Here is a 24,625-nt window from a genome sequence, read left to right as displayed (position 1 = left end):
CCTTTCCAAGCAGTTTTATCCTCTCCAGTAAATCAAAGTGGAAATTATTTCAAAAGCCTTTTGGATATTAATAATTTTAAGATATGGCTAAATTTAAAGAGCAGTGAAATGCTTCACATCTATTTCTCATTTATAATCGGGGTAGTTCATTTAAATTAGTGGTATTTTTAGTCTACCTTTTTTTAAATTTTATTGTTGGTTGTTCAAAACATTACATAGTTCTTGATATATCATATTTCACACTTTGTCTACCTTTTTATGTGTCAATGATGAGGAGGGTTCTGGGACAACTGTTTGGTGTTGGGCATGTGGTATGTAGTGGAAGGTCCCAGATGGGACAAGAGGCGAGCTGGCCTGATCAGGGAGTGCAGAGACTTCTTGGAGTGTTGGCCCATGTGGAAGGGTAGCAGTAAGTATCTAATATGAGAGTGGTCACCTTGCAGAAGTCCAATCTTTATGGAAATGCAAGCAGAAGCAGAATGTTTAGGAAGATGTTGGTGGGTTCCAGCTTGGTTCAGTCACACACAGAGAGGGTAATCTGGGCACTGAGATCAGAAGCCAAGGGTTCACCTGGAGAGACAGGCTTTTCTGGCCCCAGCCTATTCTATGTAGGATGTCTACTCTTGACTTTCATTTTAAGTAGTTTTTAGTGTCCCTAGATGGAGGTAGTAGAAAACAGACTGATGGCCTGCCTGTCACTGAGAAAGGCAGCCCAGGGCAGAGGTTAAACTTGTGTGCATACAACTCAGCCCTGGCTTTAAAAACTGACAACCACATAGAAGTTGAATGACCTTTGGGCAAATAACTCGGCTCTTACACCTTAGTCTTGTCATGTAGAGAATGAGATTGGTGTTTCTATACACTTCATTGAGGGAATTAAACCAGGTGATGTATATAATAAGGCCCTTAACACAGAGACTGGCTCAGGCAGCACTTAACAAAAGTCTTCATGCCTTGCAGGTCAGGAATTTTTGCTTCTGAGCCCATCTTGAGAGGATACACAAACCTGATACTGAAGAGCTCACATTGTCACAATGAGTGGTAGTTGGGAAATTCAGAAAACCTGTTCTAATGGCAAAAGGAACTCTGGTTGAGGATAACATGAGTTTTAAATCCTATCCCTAAAGGGATAATGAGGGGAGAGAATGGGTGGAAGGCAGGTTATTAGAGCTCCTGGATGAACTTCCAAGTGAAAAAATGTTGTCCCAGCCTATGACAAAGGCCCACTCAGCAGGGTCCCTAAGCCAGGGTCTTCTCCCCACTAGGGACAGGGATAGTGGAGATTCTACTCGGGAAGCATGAGTGACTGTGTGCTCACATTGCTATAATGCATGGGCCTCTGTCAAACTTGGATGACATGTGCTTCTCCTGTGTGCCCTTGGGGTGCAGGTCTCAGGGATATGAGCACTAATGGCGGGGGGTAGAGGGTGGGACAAAGGTTTTTGTCAAACTCTGCTCATATAAGCACCTTCTGAAAACAAAAATAGATTTTAAGCATTTTATGAAGTGCTGGGTCTTCACAGGCACAAGGCATGCGTATCAGCTGGCAGGAGGCATTGCCAGCTGCATTTCAGTGGAAACAGGCCGCTTCTGAGGATTACATTGTTAATACAAAAGACTATAATAGCAATAAAAGCTATGATTTCAGTACACAGGCTCTGTTATCTTCTCTCTTAGCCTCCAATATGGTTCTATTTATTTCTCTTCTTAAATATTTACAGCATCCTTCTGAAAATAAGAATGATAAAGTGAAATTAATAATATTACTAATAATGGTGGAATGGTTGTAATATTGGCTTCTTGAGTATCTGCCATATGCCACCGTCTGTTTGATGCTTCACGCACATCACGTCTAATCCTCACAATGACCTTGTGAGGACTTTTAACCCATTTCACAAACCAGGGAACCAAAACTCAGAGAGGGAATGGGATTTGCCGAACCACCTAGTTGGTAAGCAACCAGACCTGGATGGGAATTAATGTGTTTGTCCTCTGAAGAGCCCGGCATGGGTTTTGAGATTCTCTGGTTCAAAGTTATTTTCACACCAGAAATGGAAAAGAATGAAGAACATTACTCTTTTCGATCAAGCCCCAGGTTTCTCTTGAGGAGCTAAGAGGAAAGTGATAACCCTGAAAAAGGCCATGGGTTATGTATTAGAATCATTTCGGATCTGGCTCTTTTCCCCTAGTCTCTCCTTCCTCCATATTGGTCTTGTGATTTTTTTCATTCTCTCTCCCCCTTAGGTTGTATTTTATCCCAAACTAGCTCTCCCACTGCCCTTCTTGTATGGCTTCTTATGCTTACTGGTAGTAAGATTTTTTTTTTCTGTGCCATTTCCCTCCCTTCTAATCTTACCTACCCTCAAATCTTCAACTCTTCTACAACAGACAGGAAGAGTCCTTAATAATCCCTTCCTTCTCCAATTTTCTAGCACTTTTCACCTGTTAAATTACACTAGCTATTATGGTTTAGATGTGGTGTCCCCCAAAAGCTCACTTGTGAGACAATGCAAGAAGGTTTGGAGGAGAAATGATTGGGTTATAGTCTTAATCTAATCAGTGAATTAATCCCTGGTGGGACTAACTGCGTGGTATTGGAGGCAGGTGGGGTGTAGCTGGAGGAAATGGTTCATGGGGTGGGAGTATGGGGTATGTTTTTTGTACCTGGAGAGTGAAGTCTCTATTTTCTTATCATCATGTGAGCTGCTTCCCTCCACCACACTATTCTGCCATGATGTTCTGCCTCACCTCAAGCCCCCCAAAACAGAGCCTGCTGTCTATGGATTGAGACCTCCGAAACCATGAGCCCTTAAACATAATCTGTTCCTCCTCTACAGTTGTTCTGTTTGGGTCCTTTAGTCACAGCAATGGAAAGCTCACGAAAACACTGTATCTTAGGGGTGTGTGTGTGTGTGTGTGTGTGTGTGTGTGTGTGTGTGATTTACAAGCCCATGAAAAGTTGGAGTCCAGCTGTGCCTTCTATTATCCCTGTACCTTAATCACAATAGATTCTTAGTAACCATTATGGAATAAATAGTTCTCATCCTCTATATTTCCTTTATTTATTGTATCTAGGTGCACATTTGACTTTTACACTGTCACTGCTACTCACATAAATGGATCTATTGAAGTATAAACCCCTGGGACAGAAAAAGAGAATCTGATCAGACTCTAATATAGTCTCCACTCTGTTCTAGACCTCCTAACTAAATTACAGGTGGCACTGTCCTCTGTGAATTCTGAAGAGCACCATAGGGGTTACTCAAGTCCTCCACAGTTGCTTTTTTTTGTGTGTGGTGCTGGGGATTGAATTTAGGGCCTTGTACATGCAAGACAAGCACTCTGCCAACTGAGGTATATCCCCAGCCCATCCACGGTTGCTTTCGAATGCACTTTTGGAATGTTCTGGAGTTGGACAACAATGAGGAAGCATTTTTTGCATATCAAGTTCAGACTCAAGAAATTAGACTCCTTCCTTTTGCCACTCTTGTCTCCATGTGCATGTCCCAAGACCTTATGGCATTACACAGTAAGCATGTTCCCAAGGTGAAGGTTACCACACATTGGTCGTGATGGAACAGTGTAGACTGACCAGCTGCTGGTGAAGACATAGACTCGTCAGGACCACAGACAGAAGCACTGTGTGTTTTGCTTTCCTTTTTCTTACCAGTTTTCCTATGCTGAAGACCAGAGAGGTTGAGAATCCTATTCCAAACAAACCACAGGAGGGGAGCCAGTGGCAACCTTCCCTGGAGAACTCCAGGCTTTGAGTCATAAATCGGACTCTGGTTTTCTAAAACGACCTACATGCAGAGAGTTCTCTTCCTTGAGGAAGGTCTCACGCACAAACCAGGCTGACACTTGTCCACTAATTGCCTCCCACTAGAATTCAACTTACTCAAGTATTTCATTCATGTCTCAGGTTTCAGAAGGGCCTTTATTGCCTTTTTTTATTACATATAGACTTGTTCAAATCAATATTCTTTTATAAAACTGTGGAAAAAGCCATGATATTTTTCTCTGCCTTTGAATTTTTTTTTTTTTAGTATACACATTTTATATTCTGCCTTTAAAGCTATTTCTGCAGCACAGCTGCTTTACCGAGACACAGACTCCTACGGGCCTCACTCGGCCCATTGCGTACCTTGAATATCCTTTCACAGTGTTTGATTTCTGCAGTTGGTTGTATAATGAGGAAGGAGTGTACAGGGAGTTTGGAGATTCCTATTAACCAGGTCACCCATGAATTTATCTTCGTGCTCCTCTTTATTACAAATAGCAGGGAACATGATCATATTTAAACACAACCACTTATAGAAACTTGGTTTTAAAAATACACCTTACTAAGTTTTCTTTTCCCATTTGACATTTCAAAATGTTGTACTATATTTTCCCATCATCAAAACTCCTCTTCTCCATTTTCATTCTGGTATGTGAATAGAGACCATAACAAATGGCAATTGATGTTTCGCCGGTCATTTGGATCTGTGCTCTTCTGCCCCCGGTAGTCCCTCTCTGGAGTCTTCTAGATACTGCTTTTGAAGATGAGCCATGGACAAATAGAGACCAAGATGATGAAACAGAGCAGGACTTGGGAATAGATAGAAACTTGAGAGAAGATATCTCATGAAAAAGGGAGAATAGAATCATTCTGTGATGAATCTAAGATGAATTCATGAAAGCTACAGTGGGAAATATTTTGACTCAACCTAAGAAAAAACTAACAGCTAGAACTTCCAGCCTCTCTGGAACAGGTTGCCTTGTGAGGGAGTAGTGACCCTCAGGCATGGCAGGTGCTGGACTCTAGGCCAGCTGAGCCATCTGCCAACAATGATGCTTCCAGAAATAACAGGCCCACATTAGCTGTGAGACTCAGTGGTTCTAAGTATCTGGCATGATTATTGGTTGCTCTGAGTATTGAAAAAAACAGAAGTACTTACTATTGTCTTTCAGGAGCAGAAACTAAATTTTTTTGACTTTTGGAAAACAAAAGCCCTCTGCATGGAACATTATAATGAAGTCATAGAAAGAAAGAGAGTTTTCAGTTGTTGAGGAAAACAGCCTTTTATTGCAGATAGATACTGAACTTACATGGCTTAGCTATTTAGAGGGTTTTAAAAATCACTTTAACTGGACCACAGTTCTTCATTGGGTTGCATTGCTTAGGTCTTCGTCGATATTTTACCAACATTATGATTGTCATTAAAAATGTGATAATGATTTCTTACAAATGCAGAGAACTTTAGAATTTATATAGTGCTTTCTTACATATTTCTGTCTTTGATCTTCACTGCAATTTCTAAGGAGGCATGGAAACTATTATTATATTGATTTTTGGGTTGGAAAACTGAGGCATGGACAGTTGAGTGACTCACGAAACATCACCTTGTAGCATTAGACCTGGAATGAAGTTGATGTATGGAAAGTGGAATCATGCAAGAGAGGCAGTGTTTCCTCCCATTCCAGTAGCCAGCAATGCAATCTTGGACAGTCCTATAGGTGTGACAAAGCACTGGAATGAGAATGCCAGTGTGCATGCCACATTACTGCTGTCTAGGGTTCTCTTGCCTCTCTATACAAGATGCTGTCTGGCACAGACCTTATTTTTTGCCTGGCAGATAGGAGGTGAAATGAGGTGGAGTTTGTGGCCACTCTGATGCACTGGTGTATGTTTCTGTGTGGTAATATGACCCTTCACTGCTATAAGACAGTTCTGACAGATCACTTTCACAAGCATGGGATCCTTGGCTGCATTTTGATTGTAATTGGAGGATATGTTTATTTACCCATGTGGGTTCAGTTGTGGTATGGATTACTAGTAAAGGTGGCTTTGATAGCATTCAACATCCCTAAATGTGTAAGTCAGCATAAATCAGTCTCCTAATGTAACAAGGTACGAAGCTGCAAGGAAAGGTATAGTTAGTCTGTAATTTTTAATTTCATAAATGCAGTTATTGAACTCAAAATTAAATATTGTGTTACTTATAAAGGTGTTGACTAAGAAACAAAGTGTTTCTCAACTAAAAAGCAAGAAGTGTGCATTGTAGAAATGTTTAAAATAAAGACAATTTCAAAAGCATTTTCATCTATAATCTCTGAAATATAACTAATATTAAAATTTTGTTAGAACTTCTTAGAATGTTTTTCATGCACCTATATTTAAAAACAAATTCAGCATAATGCTGTTCACACTTATTGTAAATCTTTTTTGTTATTTATGATAAACCTTTTTCTATATTAGTTAATATTATCTTAAAGAGGGATTTAACTTGAATTTGGATTTGGGAGTCATATCTTGTTTTAGTGTGTGGATATAACAAAATTCCTTTGAGCTATTTCCTGTTGTTGCTTATGTTGGATGATTTATAATATTTTCTTAATATACCTCACATATATAAATACCCTCTCACATAAATCCTTGACTAAGCATTAAATACATTTCCAGTGTGTTTGAACAGGAAAACTAAAACTAGATTATTATTTTTTAAGGTACCAGCAACCCTATTGGGAATTTATGAAACGAGTATAAACTGTACTCTTATTATAGTTCTTCCATAAGATAATTTCAAGGTGTGGAGAAACCCATACTACACATGTAGAATGTCCTGCATAAACATCAAAGCAGTGAACTCACTTTTCTTCTCTTTTCTATTGATTTCCTTTAGCCTGATGAAGTCCTCCGATATCGATCAGGATTTATTTACAGACAGTTACTGCAAGGTGTGCAGTGCACAACTGATATCCGAATCTCAGCGCGTGGCCCATTACGAGGTAAGGACAGCTTTACCCACTCAGGCCTCAGAGTCATATTCCCTTCTGCACTTGAGGTGGATTTTCAGAACCACAGCGTGTGAGCCTATAAGGTCAGGCTGTGGTGGACCAAACTTGTCTATATGGGGTGGGGAGTAAGGGGTTAGGGACATCATTCTCAGACCATAGCTGCTTTCTTGATTGATTGATTTCCTTCTCTCTCTCTCTCTCTCTTTCATGGTCATATCATCTCCTAGAGATTCTGTGGGCTTTCTCTACTTGTTTTATCTGTCATTGCTCATCCTTGATGTTCTGTCCAGGGATATGCAGCAGGGTGCATTAGTTCCAGCTCCTCTTTCCACTAGTGACCCTGAAGATAAGCTCAAAGGCTTTTGTTAATCACTAGAGGGAAGCAGGGCAGAGGAAGGTGTTAGTGGGAGTGAAGCCCACTTCATGCCCTCAAATTTCTTCCACTTGGTAACTAATGTCCTAAATATGTGGCTCAAAATGAAGACATCTCCTGCAGGTTTATAACAAAGTTGGAAAGCCCAGATACTCTTAAAAGGCATAATACAGGGGCTTTGGCTCTTTAGGATGGCTGCTTTTTGATCCTTTATTGGGAAAAGAAGAGAGATTGTTTGTGTCTCAGGCAGGAATGAGGTACTATGGGTGGAGAATCTGGGGGGTCTCAGGATGCTGAGCGCTGCAGGGTGTATTCTGTCTTTCAGAGTCCATATACAATGGGAACGTGAGTTTTCAAGTGTAACAGCTTGTAAGTAATTTTAGATTGGAGGGCAATTTTCTTTTTGTGTGATGATTCTGTCAAATGCTGGTTGTCACTGTCATTCACAAGACTCCTATGGATCTCAGATTCTTCTGTGTACCATGAAAACAACAATAACACACACACACACACACACACACACACACACATAAACACAGAGAGAGAAAGATAATAACTGTGCTTTCTCCTCAGGGTTTTGTGGTGACTAAATGAGACCTATTGAAATAGAAATTTTTAGAAGGTGGAAAGTGTTCTAAATATGCAAATTATGTTATTAGCCATTATTAACTCCTTTGCAGAACCATTTTGATGAAGCCAAATAAAACTTGCTCTTTGGAGAAAACTTTTAAAGTCAGCATGAACAAACATTAATACAGTTTCCCTCAGTGTCCACGGGAGATTGTTTTACAGGGCCCCCTGTGGATACCAGAACCTGCCAAAGCTCAAGTTCCTTATATAAAATAGTGTAATACTTGCAATAAAATGTATACATTGGCTCCTGTATGCTTCTTTAAGTAATCACTAGATTGATTCCAGTACTTCATAAAATACCTGTATATCTCATTGTTTGTATGGATTTAACATTGTTTCATCTTGTAGCAAATTCAAATTTTGCTTTTTGGAAATTCCTGGCTTCCCCCACCCCCAAGTTCTTTTGACCTGTGATTAGTTGAATCTATTCAATATATTCGGAAACAACAGGTCCAGAGGGCTGACTATATTCTTTGGTCTAGAGGGAAGCGAGTATTGGAAGAAGTAAATGTGAACTTAATTATCTAAGAGGGAATCAGTCCATCTATTTTGAAATTAAGAAGTTTCTAATTTTGGTGGATATTGCTTTATAAACACATAAGGTTTTATTAAATATGAAATCCCTAGTTGAAAATTGGGGGAATTCATCCCTGCTCTGAAAATATATACACCTCTATTAGTCCTTTTCTAGGCGTTTCATGTTTGTTTTTAATCATCTTTCTAGATTTAAGCAATCACTTAAGGACAAAATTCTTAAGGACCTAAATTCCTAAGGGCCAAAACAAATTCTTAATTCCTAAGGACCAAAACAAAGTTTTATTCATTTACTCTTTTGTAATTCCTAATGAAATAGTGCTTGCACATTATAGGTGTTCAGTTAGCATTTGTAGAGTGAATGGCTGTGTTACAAAAATATACTAATGGTATTTTCCAGTACTTGGTTGTTATATGAACTAGAATAGTAATGTCAGAATACTGAAAGCAATGACAAACATTTCTAAAGAAAAAAAATATCTTATTTGCTCAATTAAGATTTTAGTTATTTGATTTCAAATTTTCAAGATACATTCTGTATCCTTGTAGCATAATCCAATAATTTAGAGAATGTGTTAGTATTTGTTGAATGTACCATAGATGGAATAAAGAATTTATTTTCTTTATGGAAATTACAACGGATCTGCAATTAATACATCATCCAGCAACATTAAATGGATTCCCCTTAAATGTAGCAAGAACTCTGAGTGATGCTTCCTTTCCCATTTCCCAGCAGAGGTGGGGCTCTTCCTTCCCTAAGAAATAGCTTGCTTGTGTGTTCTTGCTGCAAAGGTTGTGGAAACAGCACAGTCAGGACTGAGGAGACTTATGCCTGACCCATGTCTTCTAGTTCAGTTGGGACACTTCCCTCAGTGTCACTTCCTCATCTCTAAGAGAATGACTTATAATTTTATGCTACCAGATGCAATCAGATTCTCCCTAAGACCATTTGAAAACTGATATTTGGATTCTGTCTTCCTTCTGCACCCATCCTTTGCTGAAATTGCATATAAAGTGAGTCTCTATTCACATTAAAATCCCACTCAATTCACTGAGAATGTTGTCACACTTACTCTCAGTGCCCTAGGACTGATTTATTGTTTCAGCCTGACTTCACTCTCCAGTTCAACTTGATCATACTCTCAGTTTCCCTAGGGGGCAAATTAGTGAGAATCCACTGTGAATTTTCTGAATGTCCAACAATATTAGTGTTAGTGATTGTGGGGGATTCTGAACCTATATGAGAAATAGTCTCTGTCCTTAATAAGTCCATCAACTTCATTAAGAGGAAAAAAATGCAGATGTGACACAAATACCTGTGTGAATACTGTATACGTGATCTGTAGAATTCTGCAGCCTGCTTCTGTGGAGCTGCTGATTTCATTTGATACAAACAAAGTGTTAATTCTTTTGGCCTTTTGGCTTCCTGATGTATGCTTCATCATGCAGCTAACTTTTTAGATCTTTGCATATTCCAAGTCCCAAAGAGTGAGTTATCACGAAGAGATAGTATGGTCAAGAAAGACTTGTTGGGGACTGTCATGATTTATCTAGGCTTCAATAAATGGGTTAGTTTAGGGATTGCTGGAACGAGAAACCTCTGGTCTCCAAGGAGTATTGAAGAGGCTCACCTGGAAAGTGTGTTAGGGAAGGGGCAGGCGGCAGCATGTATAGAACGGAGTGGTTAGTGTTTGAAGAAAAGGGGAGTTTGGACTCTTGTTAGCCTCTTTAGCATCTGGGAGCGTAAAACTATAAGTCAGCATTTCTAAATGACAATCAGCTGGTGGTGGTCAAGGTGTGTTGTTGAGGAAAAGAATAGCTTTTGATACAACTTTAGCCATGAAACTACTGTGCTAGTACTCCAAAGTAGGAGAAAAAATCAAATGGGTTAATGCCTAATAGCTGCATGCCCTATTTAACAGGCTGAATCTTCATACAAGAGGACAGAAAAGCCTAATATATTTCTAATTGATCGAACCCTTCCATGCTATACTTTAAAAATATCTCTCTCTCTCTCTTTCTCTCTTTTTTTTTCTTCGCATATGAAGTCCCGATGTGAAAAAATCCTGGAAAATATAAGGACATTATTATTTTTCTTACTTGCTAAGCATTAATAGCATGCTAATGTTTCAGTGGAAAATATAATTAGATGTTGTCCCTGCTTACTGGATGAATAGTCTGGAATCAATAGAACGAGTAGACACAGACACAGAAGGAAAGAGAAAGCTTTCAAATGAGAGTGCCTGAATGTTTTGGAGATTGGAAATAGTTTCCTGGGGAGGCCACTTGAGTACTTTGCTGTAGATTCAAGTGGCTAAAGAACAATTTCCTGTGAAGGGAAAGAGCTGCTTGCATGAGTGAAGGGGTGGCTTCCTGGCATGAGGAATGAAAAGAAATCATATGCAGCAGATCATATGAATAATGAAGAGAAATCATACAGGGCAGATCATAAGAAATGGAACCAAAAGGACAGAGAGACTGTCTATATATCATATGCTAATATATGATATAAAGAGTTAGTGTGTGTATAATGCAGACATATGCATATGTGTGTGTATGTGTGTGTATATATATGCAGGTATATACATATGTGTGTGTATATATACATACTATATATATATACACACTCTTTCTCTCTCTCTCTCTCTCTCTCTCTCTCTATATATATATATATATATATATATATATATATATATATATATAATGAGTATGTATGTGTTAGTAAAGCCTAGGGGAGGAAATAGATGAACAAATCTGAAAGGAGAGTGAGATGGAATTCTTGTTGGATAGATCCCATAATTTCATATAATACCAGCCATAAGTATGGCAGCTCCTATTTCTTGTCCATTCCTGTGTTCTCTAATACCCCTATGTTGACATGTCACATATCTAATTAATTACTCCTTGCAAATTTGGTGCCTTAGATATCCTGGTGCATCCAAACAAGATTGTAAGTTTCCTGAGACAGGCAGAAGTCATGTATTGAGCATTTATTCTCATAGTGCCTCACCCAGAATTTTGCTCCCTGGCACTTATAGGTCAATAAACAGGCAGTGTGAGGAGAGGTGCTTGGAGGAGGGAATAGTGTGGTCTCAGAGTCTGCACCATAAGAAGCATTGTAATGTATTCTAATTCCATCTCTATTCAGGATCTGGGCTGCAAGGTGGTGGTTTTGCTTTTGCAGTTATGGGAAAGACAATTCTGCAACCCCTTGGGAAACACTTTATCTAACTCTTGATGCAATGTCAGTCCTGGAGAACAGAGTCTATTAGCCCATCTGGGAATTGTAGACTCCGCTATTGTTTTTTCACCAGTGCAGTAGCAGTCACATTGGACCTACAGAGACATGTTGAAACAGATTGTTCCTGTTTCAGCTATTCTGATTGCCTTCCAACAGAACTTTGGCTGTCTCTAGCTTCTATTTAATCCAGGGAACAGCCAAAAGGACACTTTCTAGCTTCTGTAGGTCCATTCAGAGATGAGATGTAGGTGTTGTGTGGGCAGCAGTGACAATGAGGTGAAAGTCCCTAACATGTGCAATGGAAGTTTCATGACTTCAAGAAATGACTAATGCCTTTATTTCCTTCTCTCACATTCTCTCCCATCTTCTTCTCAACTTTGCTTAATCTTTTGTCTCATTGCCTGAATAAGCATACAAGTTGAACAACCACTTTCTGATGCATTAAGTGTTGTGAGCCTTATATCAAGATGCGCTTCTGTAGCTTATCGGTCCTGCTAGGCACTACACTAACTGGACTGTAGTACAATTAGGACTCACTGGGTCCACATCTACCCTAAGGTTTTCAGCTAAGGTGCTCCTTCAGATGCATTGCTAACTAGGTGAAAACAATGCCAGTTATTCATAGCAGAATTCCTGGGGAGATGTCTTCTTTTCACTGTACCTTGGGAATCATTGTTTCAGTCTCTTCAAATCTGTTGACATGCCTATTTACTCCTAGATATTGTTAGTATAATTGTTGGTGCATTTACTAGACTAAAATAAATGTTGTTCTCTTTAAAAGTTTCAAATAATGTCAACCTATCTATCTCTGACTGATTGCTAGTCTATACCTCTGTTTCTTTGACTATTTCATTGAGGACTCTATCAAAATTTATAAGTATTTTTATATTTTTATTTTGTTTTATTCCAGCAACTCCAGCATGGTCATCTTACCTTTCATTAGTGACAGTTAGTCAAAATGGTTCACTAGAACACAAAATGAGTTACAAGTGGAGAAGCTCTAATGAAGGAGGGCTGAAGAACACACACATTGGCATACCACAGTTGCTCATTGGAATATGTAGTGTGCTCTACAGCATACTCTCTCACTTGCCAAGCATACATGATATGACAGCTATAACCTCATCAGTGAATTACTCCACTTTGTGGATTAATAATTTGAATGGATAAATGGTCGCAGTAGTCAGGTGGAGTGTGGCTGGAGAAAGTAGGTCCTGGGGAGCATGACCTTGGAGACTGTATCTTGTCCCTGACTTCTCATTTTCTTTCTCTGCTTTCTGGTTGCCATAATCTGAGCAGCTTTCTTCCACAATACCCTTCTGCCAAGATGTTTGCCTTACTTCAGGCCCAGAGCAATGGAATCAGTCAACTGCCAACTGAGCTCCCTGAAACTGTGAGCCCCAAATAAACATTTTCTCCTCTAGGTTGCTCCTGTTAGGTATTTTGGTCATTTCAATAAAAATCTGACTAACATAAGATCATAATATCTTTATGATTCTCTCAATAATATGTGAAGCTTATGACTTATTTTCTTTCAGAAAACTCCTTTTGTCAGTAACCATACAATCCTCTCCTAGAAACAATTTCAAGTCTATGTATTTAATGCTTCCTAACCTTGAAGTTATGTTAAAAAAATTTTTAAGATGGAAAGTCCACACCCTTAATCTTACTAAGATCCTGAGTCACAATGTTCAACTGAAAAGTCTTACTAGGTCCCCAACACTTAATGTCTTCTAAAATGCCATTTATCACTGTTTGGTGTCTAGAAACAATTGTCAAATGACTTTTCCAACTCTCTAAGTCCAGAATTTTTGGATTAACTCTGTCCTGTCTGCTAATGAGTCAATTACACTCTCTCTTTTTTTTCTATGAAAAAATCTGAACAAATACCAATGATAAGTAATTAGTAACAAATGACATACATTCAAGTATTTTACTCTTCTTCCTTTACTGGTTCTTCTAGAACTATCTCCACCTCCTACAATAGAAGTATATGCTCAAGTGGCAGGTAGTGTTTTTTACAAGGTTCGTGAGCAGTAAGTAGTTTTGCCAATATTTTGCCACTGTACTGTATAACCTAGATCTGCAATATCTGTTCTCTTCCCATTTACCATTCATCTACTAAGCTGATGTCATACATTTATGCTTTTTTTTGTGCTAAGCATCTCAGCTCTTAGATATAAAACCTTATTTCTTGCTTATATTATAGCCCATTGTATGTCAGTAGAGGAAGATTCTGTGCCACAAAATTATTTAGAACTCAAGGAGCCACCATCTTTGCTTCTGACATTGCCCTGAGTATCTGAATTCAGCTGACATCTAATGGACTGATGGGGAGTGTGGAGTGGTGCACAGGACTTTTTAGGGGGCAGGACTGGTAGTGGTAGTACCATATCTACCCACATTTCACTGACCAGAACTCAGTCCAGTGTTTTCTAATGGTAAGAGAGGCTGGGAAATAAGGATTCTCTGGGTGATCAGGAGAAAGTCGAAACTGGTTTGGTGAACACACAGCATTGTCTGTGTGAGATGTTGCAGGGGTCCTAGGGATTAGGATCTGCCTTGGGGATGCTGGGGTGAAGAGTGGGGTTGGAGAAAAAGAAAAGAGATTAAAGGCTGTGACTCTCAACAGGAGTGGTTTTGGCAAACAAATAAACTAGAAATTGAGTGTCTGGGGGCTGCCATTTAGTTGATGCCCATTTCATTAGCGTGCCAAGTGGGAAACAGAAGCAAATGTCATGCTGTTTGTATGAAAGACAAAGAAATATCCTGTTATCAAATTAGGATTTTTTCCTGCATTTCCCTTGAATTAATTAAACACAAGAGATTTTTCAGTTGTGACTTGGAGCCTGTGGGCTGAGCGGTATGCCTGAGTAGTGCGATTCCTCCTTGTTCCCACTTTGCCAGACTCAGCAGTCTCCCTAGCTTTGAGCTCTGTGGCTTTCCAGTGGTGTTCATACCACACCATACCAATCACTGTTCTGGGGTGTATGACAGCCACCTCTCCAATTGCATGCTGTGTTTGAGGGCACCTTGGGTGGGTTCTTAATGACTTCTTTAGGTGGATGTTTGAGAGAAATGTTAAAAGCTGTCCTTCTTCTTATTGGCTGGCTTATTATAAATACATAACTCTGTGCTCATGTTTCACATTTTGCTTTTGACATCAAATTCATGGCCAATCTAGCAACTAGACAGAAATCTTGTTCTCATTTTATTTCTAGATATTTTTTTCTTTCCCTTATTTTATTTTTATAACCACATCTCTCAATTATTTATCCTTTTGTATTAGATTCAGGTATATTTTAATGTGTTTCAAAGTCTTTGAGGAAAAGAGTAAATAAAATTGAATTAAAAGGATGTAGAATGTGAAAAATCTCCCATTTCTTCCTGTTTGTTAATTACTCAGGTTTTCTCAGATGAAATCAGTGTCACCAGTTTTCTATGAAATATTCTATGCATTTGGATGCAACTTAATTTTTCCTTTCATGTGTCTTCTACAAATGGAGACGTGCCATATTCTTTTTAAAAAAATGTTATAATGTGTTTTAATTGCAGCACATATTTTCATTATATGGTCATATGATAATAATATCATAACTTATTGACTGATAACTCCTTGGTAGACTTGATAAAAGTCTTGTTTAATGAACTGCATATCAGTTGCTTCTCAGATTTCAGCCCATACAAATTGGTTATTGTCATTGATAACTTTTCTCCTGATTTTTCATCCTAAGCATTCATTCAGAAACATATGCATTTCTGATCTCTAAGTAACCAAGCCATCTGGGATTGTTATTTTTTTCAAAAAAGATATTAGCAGGATTTTCTGCTAATAATGCCTTATGGCCTAAGTAGGTGGGGTTGAGTGTTGATCTAAACCCTGTATCTTTGCTTAAATTTCTTCTGATGCTCAGAGGTGTTGAAACAGTGTGCTCTTCTTATTTTCTCTGATTTCAGAATTTAATTAATTTTCTTAGTAGAAGATGGTTTAATTCTGAGTAGAATTTTTTCTAACTTTGAATTGCATCACTTTATCTCAAGATCTTGTAAATGTGTGAATGCACCTGGTCAGGCAGTACTTGGTCAAGGTCCTTCCTTCTGTACCTGTTGCCCTGCCCTCTCTACCCATTACCCTCACTTTTCTTTGGCCTTTCAGACAGTCTTTACTACCCCTGGCTAGCTGTTGGAAAGGCTCTTGCATCTTTTTGAAAGATTGTAGGTTTTACCAAGGAAACAGAAAAATAGAACAAAACTTTTCTGTGCCACAATATTCCTCCTTTGAGACTTTAAAGGATCTGTTCTAACCTTGGAGTTATAACATTTGCCCCCTGACTTGGGATGTCTTCCTGGCTTCTGGCCCCAAAACTCCTACCCATTCACGCTTTTCAGTATTTCCATGGAGCTATGGACACATGTCAACAATTCTGTCTTTTGTAAACTCAGCTTCTCCCAGATCTGCCCAAACAATGCCTCTTCTCTTACTGACCAATTTGGCCCTATACTCAGCTCCCATCTTCAGCTCCAGGAAACCATTCAGGATGCTGTCACTTGCTTTAAGACTCAAAGTAACACTTTCTTCTTTTTCCACTTTATGGAAAGCTCCATGCTTCCTTTGGACTCACCTGCTGAATTCCCTATTTACTACCTGTAGAAATCTCAGTTGTCCTCAGAGCAGGCCGAGCAGGCCTCAGTTATAAAGAGAACCTTTGGCACACTCAAGGTCAGAAGGCCTGTGCTCTGAGTGTAGTCTTAGCTAAATCCCCTAAGCCTTCCTGATTTTAGATCCTTCACCTGTAACCTGGGAAAGCTAGGGGTCTTCTTTCTTTTTATCCCCTCTCCTCCTGCCCATCCCCTCTCTGCATTCCCATGGATAGCCATTTTATTAGATTTTTTTTTTAGTTGTACACAATACCTTTATTTTGTTTATTTATTTTTATGTGGTGCTGAGGATTGAACCCAGGGCCTCGAATGTGTTAGGTAACACTCTACCGCTGAGCCATAACCCCAGCCCATTTTATTAGATTTGATATGTCTTTTATTTGCACATTGTCTTTAATATGTGCAAATAGCTTTGGAGGCATGGAATTTTTTTAAACATAATCTTAAAATTTTAGACCAGTTTTAGATTTATAGAAAAGTTGCAAACTAAGCATGGAAATTTCTGTATATCCTTGACCCAGTTTCTCCTCATGTTAACATCTTACATTATTATGGTAAATTTGTCAGCTAATGAGGCATTATTGATGGATTATTATTACATAACATGCATTCTGAAATATTAAGTCCAAACTTTATTCTGATTTCCTTAGTTTTTCCCCACTGTCATTTTTCTGTCTCAGGATCTCATGTAGGCTTTCACATTACACTTGACTATTTGTCTCCTTAAGCTCATCTAGACCAGGACAATTTCTCAGACCTTGATGATTTCTGATGATCTTGACAATTTTGAGAATTAGTGGTTCAGGTGTATAGTCAAATGACCCTTGACTGTGATTTGTTTGGAGTTTTTCTCATGATTAGATTGGATTATTGCTTTGGGGAGAGAAGAACACAGAGATACAGTGCCCTTCTTACCACATCATATTAAGGGTACCAGCTATCAACATACTTATTATTGCTGATGTTGATCTTAATACCCTGGCTGAGGGGGTGTTTGTCAGATTTCTCTTTTGTACCATTACTCTTTTCCTCCCTTTCCATAGTATACTCTTTGGAAGGATACCATGATGCTCAGTGTAAGCACATATTTTTAATGTACACAAATGGCATTTGATGTGAGATTCATTCTTCCTATTTCATCATCAGAGCATTTCTAAGAACCATCCCTATTCCTACACATACATCCAATGTTATGCTTCTAATTGCTGCATGACACTCCAGATTGAGCACTTATTAAATTTTGATTTCTCCTATTATTTTAGGGATGCATACCTAGATTGCTTCCATGCCTCAATAACACAAACAGCGCTGTGACTAACATCCTGAACAGGTTCCCTAGAGAACCTGTGTGAGGATTTACTTGAAAAGGATACAACAGAGAGTGGAAGTTCTGTGTCATCAGGGATACTGTTTTTTTAGTTTGACTAACTAAGCCTTGCTCTCTGTCCTACTAAAGATACTTGAAATCAACAATTTAGCTTTCTGATTTTCTCCTAATGTAGTTGATATTTGATATCTTGCTATTTTAGATTTCATTTCTCTAATATAAAGTTCAAACATCCTTTTGTATACTTATTAGCACATATGTCATCTTTTTTGTGTGTGTGATTTCTACTCATATCTTTTTGGTAAGTTTTCTATTGGTGTTTTTTCTTTTTTCTTTTTGATTTTTTCATGTATTCCTTGTGGGATTTAGACATTTTGTAAATATATTCTCCCATTTGTCATTTTCCTGTGTATCTGTTTATAGTGAGAGTCCTTTGTTAATTTTAAGCTTCTAGATTCATATGTGATAAATTTAATAAGCTCTTTGCCTTACAGCTTACAAAGTCTTTTCCATTAATAGATCACAAAAATATTTCATATACTCTGTTTGACTATTTTGACACTCTGCTTTTGCATTGTTATCTCTACCTGTATTTGGAGCCTGAATTTCCGTATTTGATAAGGTAGGAATCTGCTCTCATTTTCTTTCATATAGTGAATCTCTTTTCTTACCACCATCAAAAATTCATTATTTCCCTATTATTTGTGGTTTCATCTTTGGCATATGTTATTTTTTCACATGTGCATGAGTCCAAATTTAAACCTTTCTGTTTTATTCCTTGCTTCTGTTAATCTTGATCTGATCCAGTCCATACTGTATTTCATTATTACACCCTAGTATTATGTCTTGATATCTAAGAGGAAAGAATCATATATCTTTTTTCTTCTGTTGACTTATTAGTGTGATGTATATTTTTTGGTGCATATAAATTCTTGAATAAGTTCACAAATCTTTAAGCTGAAATCTTTAAGTTTTATCAAGTTCAAGAATTAAGTTTAAATGAATTGATACCTTTATAGTGTTAAGTCATCTTGAAGCAGCAACATCTATCCTTGTATTCAATTTTAAAGAAATGTGTACATTAACATTCCAGAGAATGGTGACTTAATAAGCATATAAACCAGGAGAACACATATCATCATTGTTTAATTTGATTCTTAATGATATCTTTATTCTCTTCTACTCTTTTTTTCAAAATTTAATCATTATGCTTCAAGTAAAGTGTAATCATGTTGAGGAAAGGGTCATGTCTTTAATTTCTTTTCTTTCATCAGCTGTGTCGCAACAAAGAGAAGCCTTTGTAAATCCCAGATTTTTTTTTTTTAAATTAATTGACTTGTAGGAGAAACATCCTAATGGAAGCTAATTTTTCTGGCCTTATTTTTTTTCCCCTTCACATTTCTTTCTTCTCCCTTCTTGCTGATTTGCCTGCTCCTTCCACCTCCTTCTTTTTTTGTCTCCCCTAGGTGAAGACTCCTAATGTGACTGTGTAACTAGTAGCTCACACCTACCTCCGCTGATCAAGTGAGGCTCAGCACTTTTATTTTTATTTTTATTTTTTGCAGTGTGGTGCATTTGCTCTGGGGTCGAGCAATGTAACTTAAAACTCAGTTGTGTCAATAAGTCAAGGTGAATTTTTAGCTTTATATGACTGCATTCCCAACTGTTAGAAAGATGTTAGCATTTATTGCCAAGCTGTCTTTTAAATATCCTGTAATAAAAATTCAAAATATGCTGCCTTTTTTCCCCCTGTTTCACCCATAAGCAGCATTTTCATTACCATATTTTCTTTGCAATATGCTATAATAATCTTTATTGAAAATTTCATTGTTGCGGGTGTTCCCATACTAGTCTCCTTTGGTCTAGAGAAGAAATAAGCTTTATTCTTTCAAAAGAAAGACAAGTGTTGTAGTGTATCCTGTTTATTTTGCTGGTGGCAAGTCTAACTCCTGCCTGGTTAGCTATTATTGCCTTACGTCTCCTTTTCAATCTGTATTGTTAGGATGATCCAGAGACATAATTTGACTTTTACCCTACCCAAATCTGTATAATAATAAACTTTATGATAATGAGGGTTTCCTGCATTAAAGGATATTTTAATTTGATTTTATCACTATGCAAGAATTAGTCATCAGTTTTCTCTAACAGTATGTGTAGTGGGAAGACAAGACCATGCTTGAAAGAAATCATTGTAAAAGTCTAATGCTGAATTCACTGAAGGCACTAAGAAGTGTGGTACTCTGTGTTTCTAGTACTTTAAGAAGCCAAGGGTTTTTGTAATGCCTGGCATGCTGGAGATAAGCAATCCTGGTGATAGTATTGGTGGACTAATCAATATTCTGATCCTGTCAAGGAGGAAAAAAAGTTTTGAAGTTAATCTGATGTCACTGGGTCTCTATGGAATTTCATTTTTTTTTTCATGAAATGCTTTCTGAGCAAAGGGATATGAAATCATGTTTATTGCACTAGCACTTTAAAAGCCACATACAGAAGGACACATTGATTAGGGAGAGTTTTTATATTTAGGTCAACCAAGGAGCATAGGCTCCTAAGAGCTGGGTCACTCAAAGCTATTTCTGAGCAGTTTTTTTCTTCTGAGTTAGGAGCTTGGTGATGAACAGCTCTGATGTGTCTCTGCATTTTTTCTCTCAACATATTTTTCGAACATCTACATTGTGTAATAGCACCATAATCGATACCATTTTCCTACTCTACAGGGATCCGTAGGTGAAAAAGACAAAAATCCTACATTCATTTCTGGTTGGGAGTTTTGACAGCAGCAGAAATGACAACCATACAAATGAGTAGTGTGCATGTAGCGTGAGAGAGGCACAGGTATGTGTTATCGGTCCCAGAGAGAGACAATGACTTGTTGAGAAAGAAAATGCAATTTGACTTGTTCTCTATTTAATAAAATGTGAAAATAATCTAAAGCTTTGTGTCTTTTCTGTCGATTAAATTTGTATATGCAGTATCTTTAATACTTAAAAGGGGAAATGCAATTGCTTCACACACAGAACAAAGCCCATCTTATGGCAGCACATTTCTGAGAATTAAGGCTGCTCAAATTCAGACTTAGGAAGCCTTGCTTTTCTGTTGTTTTGACATTTGTCATTTGTGAGATCATGAGGAACTTGGTATCCATGTCATTAAGAAATAAAGCCATTTTGAATGCCCTGGATTATAGAAAAAGAAAGAAACAAAACAAAATTCTGATAGCGATGATTTTTGTGTTTGCTACCATGCAGGTTTGGAAGTTTGAAACTCCAGGTGCTCCAGTGTACATTCATACACTGGGTGCTGGGCAGTCCAGATGCAAAGCATTTAGAATAGTGTTGCTTGAACCTGGGTGCATGAACACAATCTTGAGAGTTTGCACATTCCTTTAGACTTTTAATTTTTTGTTTTTACTGAACTAATTTAATGCATATATTTTGCTAGATATAAGGATAAATTGTTCCCATTCGAACAATATTTTTAGAAAGCTGGAGATTATTAACTTTTTTTCCTCTGATGAGGTTCTTCAGATTCTTGAGAATTTTGTTCATGTGAACACTTTGAGAATTTCTTCTTTTACTTAATGTTTGAAAAATATTGGTTTAAACTATGCACATTATAGCATACCTGAGCCACCTCTCAATCACCTCTTTTTGGTCTTAATATTTTAAAATTGCTTTTGTGTAAATAATTTCCAGAGTTATTCAACCAACAATTTAGTTTATCAAGATAATCATTAGAGTGATTGATTTATTGATTGATGTATCCATTTTCAAGATACATTGATATTGATTTTTTATAGACTGTATTTTTTGAGCAATTTTAGTTCACAGCAAAATTGTATGAAAGGTACAGAAATTTCTTATGTAGTTCCTATTCCCACCTATGTGTAGCCACCCCATTAGTTGCATTCCCATTTGTTAAAATTAATAAACCTACATTCTCACATGATCGATATCTAAAGTCCATAGTTTATGTTATTTAGGCTTCACTTCACTGTAGTGAGTGTTATGTATTATGTGGGTTTGGAAAGTTATAATGATGTGTGTCCAGCATTATAGTGTCATCTGGGGTAATCTCACTTCCCTACAAATCCTCTGTGCTTTGCTAATTTATTCCTTGATCCCTTCTGCCTCTTGTTTTTTAACTTTTTTTAAATTTTTTTATTTTTTTTTATTGTTGGTCGTTCAAAACATTACATAGTTCTTAATATATCATATTTCACAGTTTGATTCAAGTGGGTTATGAACTCCCATTTTTACCCGTATACAGATTGCTGTATCACATCAGTTACACTTCCACTGATTTACATATTGCCATTCTAGTGACTGATGTATTCTGCTGTCTATCCTATTCTCTACGATCCCCCTTCCCTTCCCCTCCCCTCCCCTCCCCTTTTCTCTCTCTACCCCCTCTACTGTAAATCATTTCTTCCACTTGTATTATTTTTCTCTTTTTTTTTAATTTTTTATTGATTATTTAAAGCATTACATAGCTCATGATATATCATCTTTCATACATTAGACTCAAATTGTGTTTTGAACTCCCATTTTCACCCCAAATATAGATTGCAGAATCACATCTGTTACATATTCACATTTTTACATAATGCCATATTAGTGTCTGTTGTATTCTGCTACCTTTCCTAACCCCTACTATCCCCCCTCCCCTCCCCTCCCCTCCCATCTGTATTATTTTTCTCTTACCCCTCCTTTCCTCTTATATGTAATTTTGTATAACCCTGAGGATCACCTTCCATTTCCATGCGATTTCCCTTCTCACTCCCTTTCCCTCCCACCTCTCATCCCTGTTTAATGTTAATCTTCTTCTCAAGCTCTTCGTCCCTACCCTGACCTTGGTTACTCCCCTTATATCAAAGCAGTCATTTGGCATTTGTTTTTTAAGGATTGGCTAGCTTCACTTAGCATAATCTGCTCTAATGCCATCCATTTCCCTCCAAATTCTATGATTTTGTCATTTTTTAAAGCAGAGTAATACTCCATTGTGTATAAATGCCACATTTTTTTTATCCATTCATCTATTGAAGGGCATCTAGGTTGGTTCCACAATCTTGCTATCGTGAATTGTGCTGCTATGAACATCGATGTAGCAGTGTCCCTGTAGCATGCTCTTATTAGGTCTTGAAATCGAAACAAAAGAAACAACTGAAAAAATTGACAAAACTAAAAGTTGGTTCTTTGAAAAAATAAATAAAATCGACAGACCCTTAGCCATGCTAACGAAGAGAAGAAGAGAGAGAACCCAAATTACTAGCATACGGGATGAAAAAGGCAATATCACAACAGACACTTCAGAAATACAGAAGATAATCAGAAATTATTTTGAATCCTTATACTCCAATAAAATAGAAGATAGTGAAGGCATCGATAAATTTCTTAAGTCATATGATCTGCCCAGATTGAGTCAGGAAGATATAGACAACCTAAACAGACCAATAACAATAGAGGAAATAGAAGAAACCATCAAAAGACTACCAACTAAGAAAAGCCCAGGACCGGATGGGTATACAGCAGAGTTTTACAAAACCTTTAAAGAGGAACTAACACCAATACTTTTCAAGCTATTTCAGGAAATAGAAAAAGAGGGAGAACCTCTAAATACATTCTACGAGGCCAACATCACCCTGATGCCTAAACCAGACAGAGACACTTCAAAGAAAGAAAACTACAGACCAATATCTCTAATGAACCTAGATGCAAAAATCCTCAATAAAATTCTGGCAAATCGGATTCAAAAACATATCAAAAAAATTATACACCATTATCAAGTAGGATTCATCCCTGGGATGCAAGGCTGGTTCAATATACGGAAATCAATAAATGTTATTCACCACATCAATAGACTTAAAAATAAGAACCATATGATCATCTCGATAGATGCAGAAAAAGCATTCGACAAAGTACAGCATCCCTTTTTGTTCAAAACTCTAGAAAAATTAGGGATAACAGGATCATACCTCAACATTGTAAAAGCAATCTATGATAAGCCACAGGCCAGCATCATTCTGAATGGAGAAAAATTGAAGGCATTCCCTCTAAGATCTGGAACAAGACAGGGATGCCCTCTCTCACCACTTCTGTTCAACATAGTCCTTAACTTTTTTTTTTTTAAAAAACTGTCTCCTGAGTTTTGCCTGTTTTAGCATGCCAGATGCCTTTCTGGGTTGACTTCTTACATTTAATAATACGTATTTAAGGTTTACCTTAGGTCTTTTCATGACTTGATATCTCATTTCTTTTTTATCATTGAACAGTGTTCCATCGTTTGGGTATTACCACAGTTTATCCATTGACCTACTGAAAGGCATCTTAGTGGCTTCTAAATTTTGGCAAAAATGAATACAGCTTTGATAAACATCTGCATACAGGCTTTTGTGTGGAAATAAGTTTTCTGCTCCTTTGGCTAAATATCAAGGTGACCAGTGGCTGGATCATATGGGAAGAGTATATTCATTTTGTAAGAAACCACCAAATTGCCTTCCAAAGTGGTTCTGCCATTTTCCATTCCCACCAACAATGAATGAGAGTTTCCTTGCTTCACTTCCTCACTAGCTTTTGGTGTTGTCAATGTTCTGTGTTTTTGCTGTTTTACACTATAGGTGTCTAGTGATCTAACTGTTATTTTAATTTGTATTTCCCTGATGATATGTGCCTTTGTCCATTTAGTACTACTACAACTGAACTTCAAAAAAAAATGGGTAACTTATAAGAAATAGAGATTTATTTCTTATTAGTTCTAGAGGGAGAGAAATCCAAGACCAAGGGACTATGTCTGGTGAAGGACTTTTTACTTTGCTCTTACACAGTAAGAGAAAGTTAGAGTGGGTTGAACTTGATTTTATAACAAACCCACTCTTGTGATAACAAACCAATCCCTGTGATAATGACATTAATCCATTTATGAGGCCAGAGCCTCATGACCTAATCACTTCTTAGACGTTCTATCTGTCAGCACTGTTGCATTGACTAAGTTTCTAACACATGAACTTTAGGGTTTTACATTCAGATCATGCTGCTATGATTTGACGTGGAATGTCTTTTCATATGCTTATTTGCCATCT

General features: G+C 37.6%; 1 protein-coding gene across 1 annotated transcript in view; it reads left to right on the top strand.

The window, feature by feature from the left end:
• ZMAT4 (zinc finger matrin-type 4) overlaps nt 1-24,625 on the top strand; it is a gene marked incomplete at its 3' end in the record, with an annotated part of 298,777 nt that overhangs the window by 59,525 nt on the left and 214,627 nt on the right. Inside the window, exon 2 of the mRNA XM_081269115.1 lies at nt 6,666-6,771. Coding sequence (XP_081125241.1) covers nt 6,670-6,771 — 102 coding nt within the window. The 5' untranslated portion in view covers nt 6,666-6,669. The remainder of the gene's footprint in view (nt 1-6,665; nt 6,772-24,625) is intronic.

The sequence above is a fragment of the Spermophilus citellus genome (genome assembly GCF_964194105.1).
Source record: "Spermophilus citellus genome assembly, chromosome: 16".
NCBI lineage: Eukaryota > Metazoa > Chordata > Mammalia > Rodentia > Sciuridae > Spermophilus > Spermophilus citellus.
The sequence above is the reverse complement of the archived record's forward strand: the minus strand, read 5'-3'. Positions and strand labels throughout refer to the sequence as shown.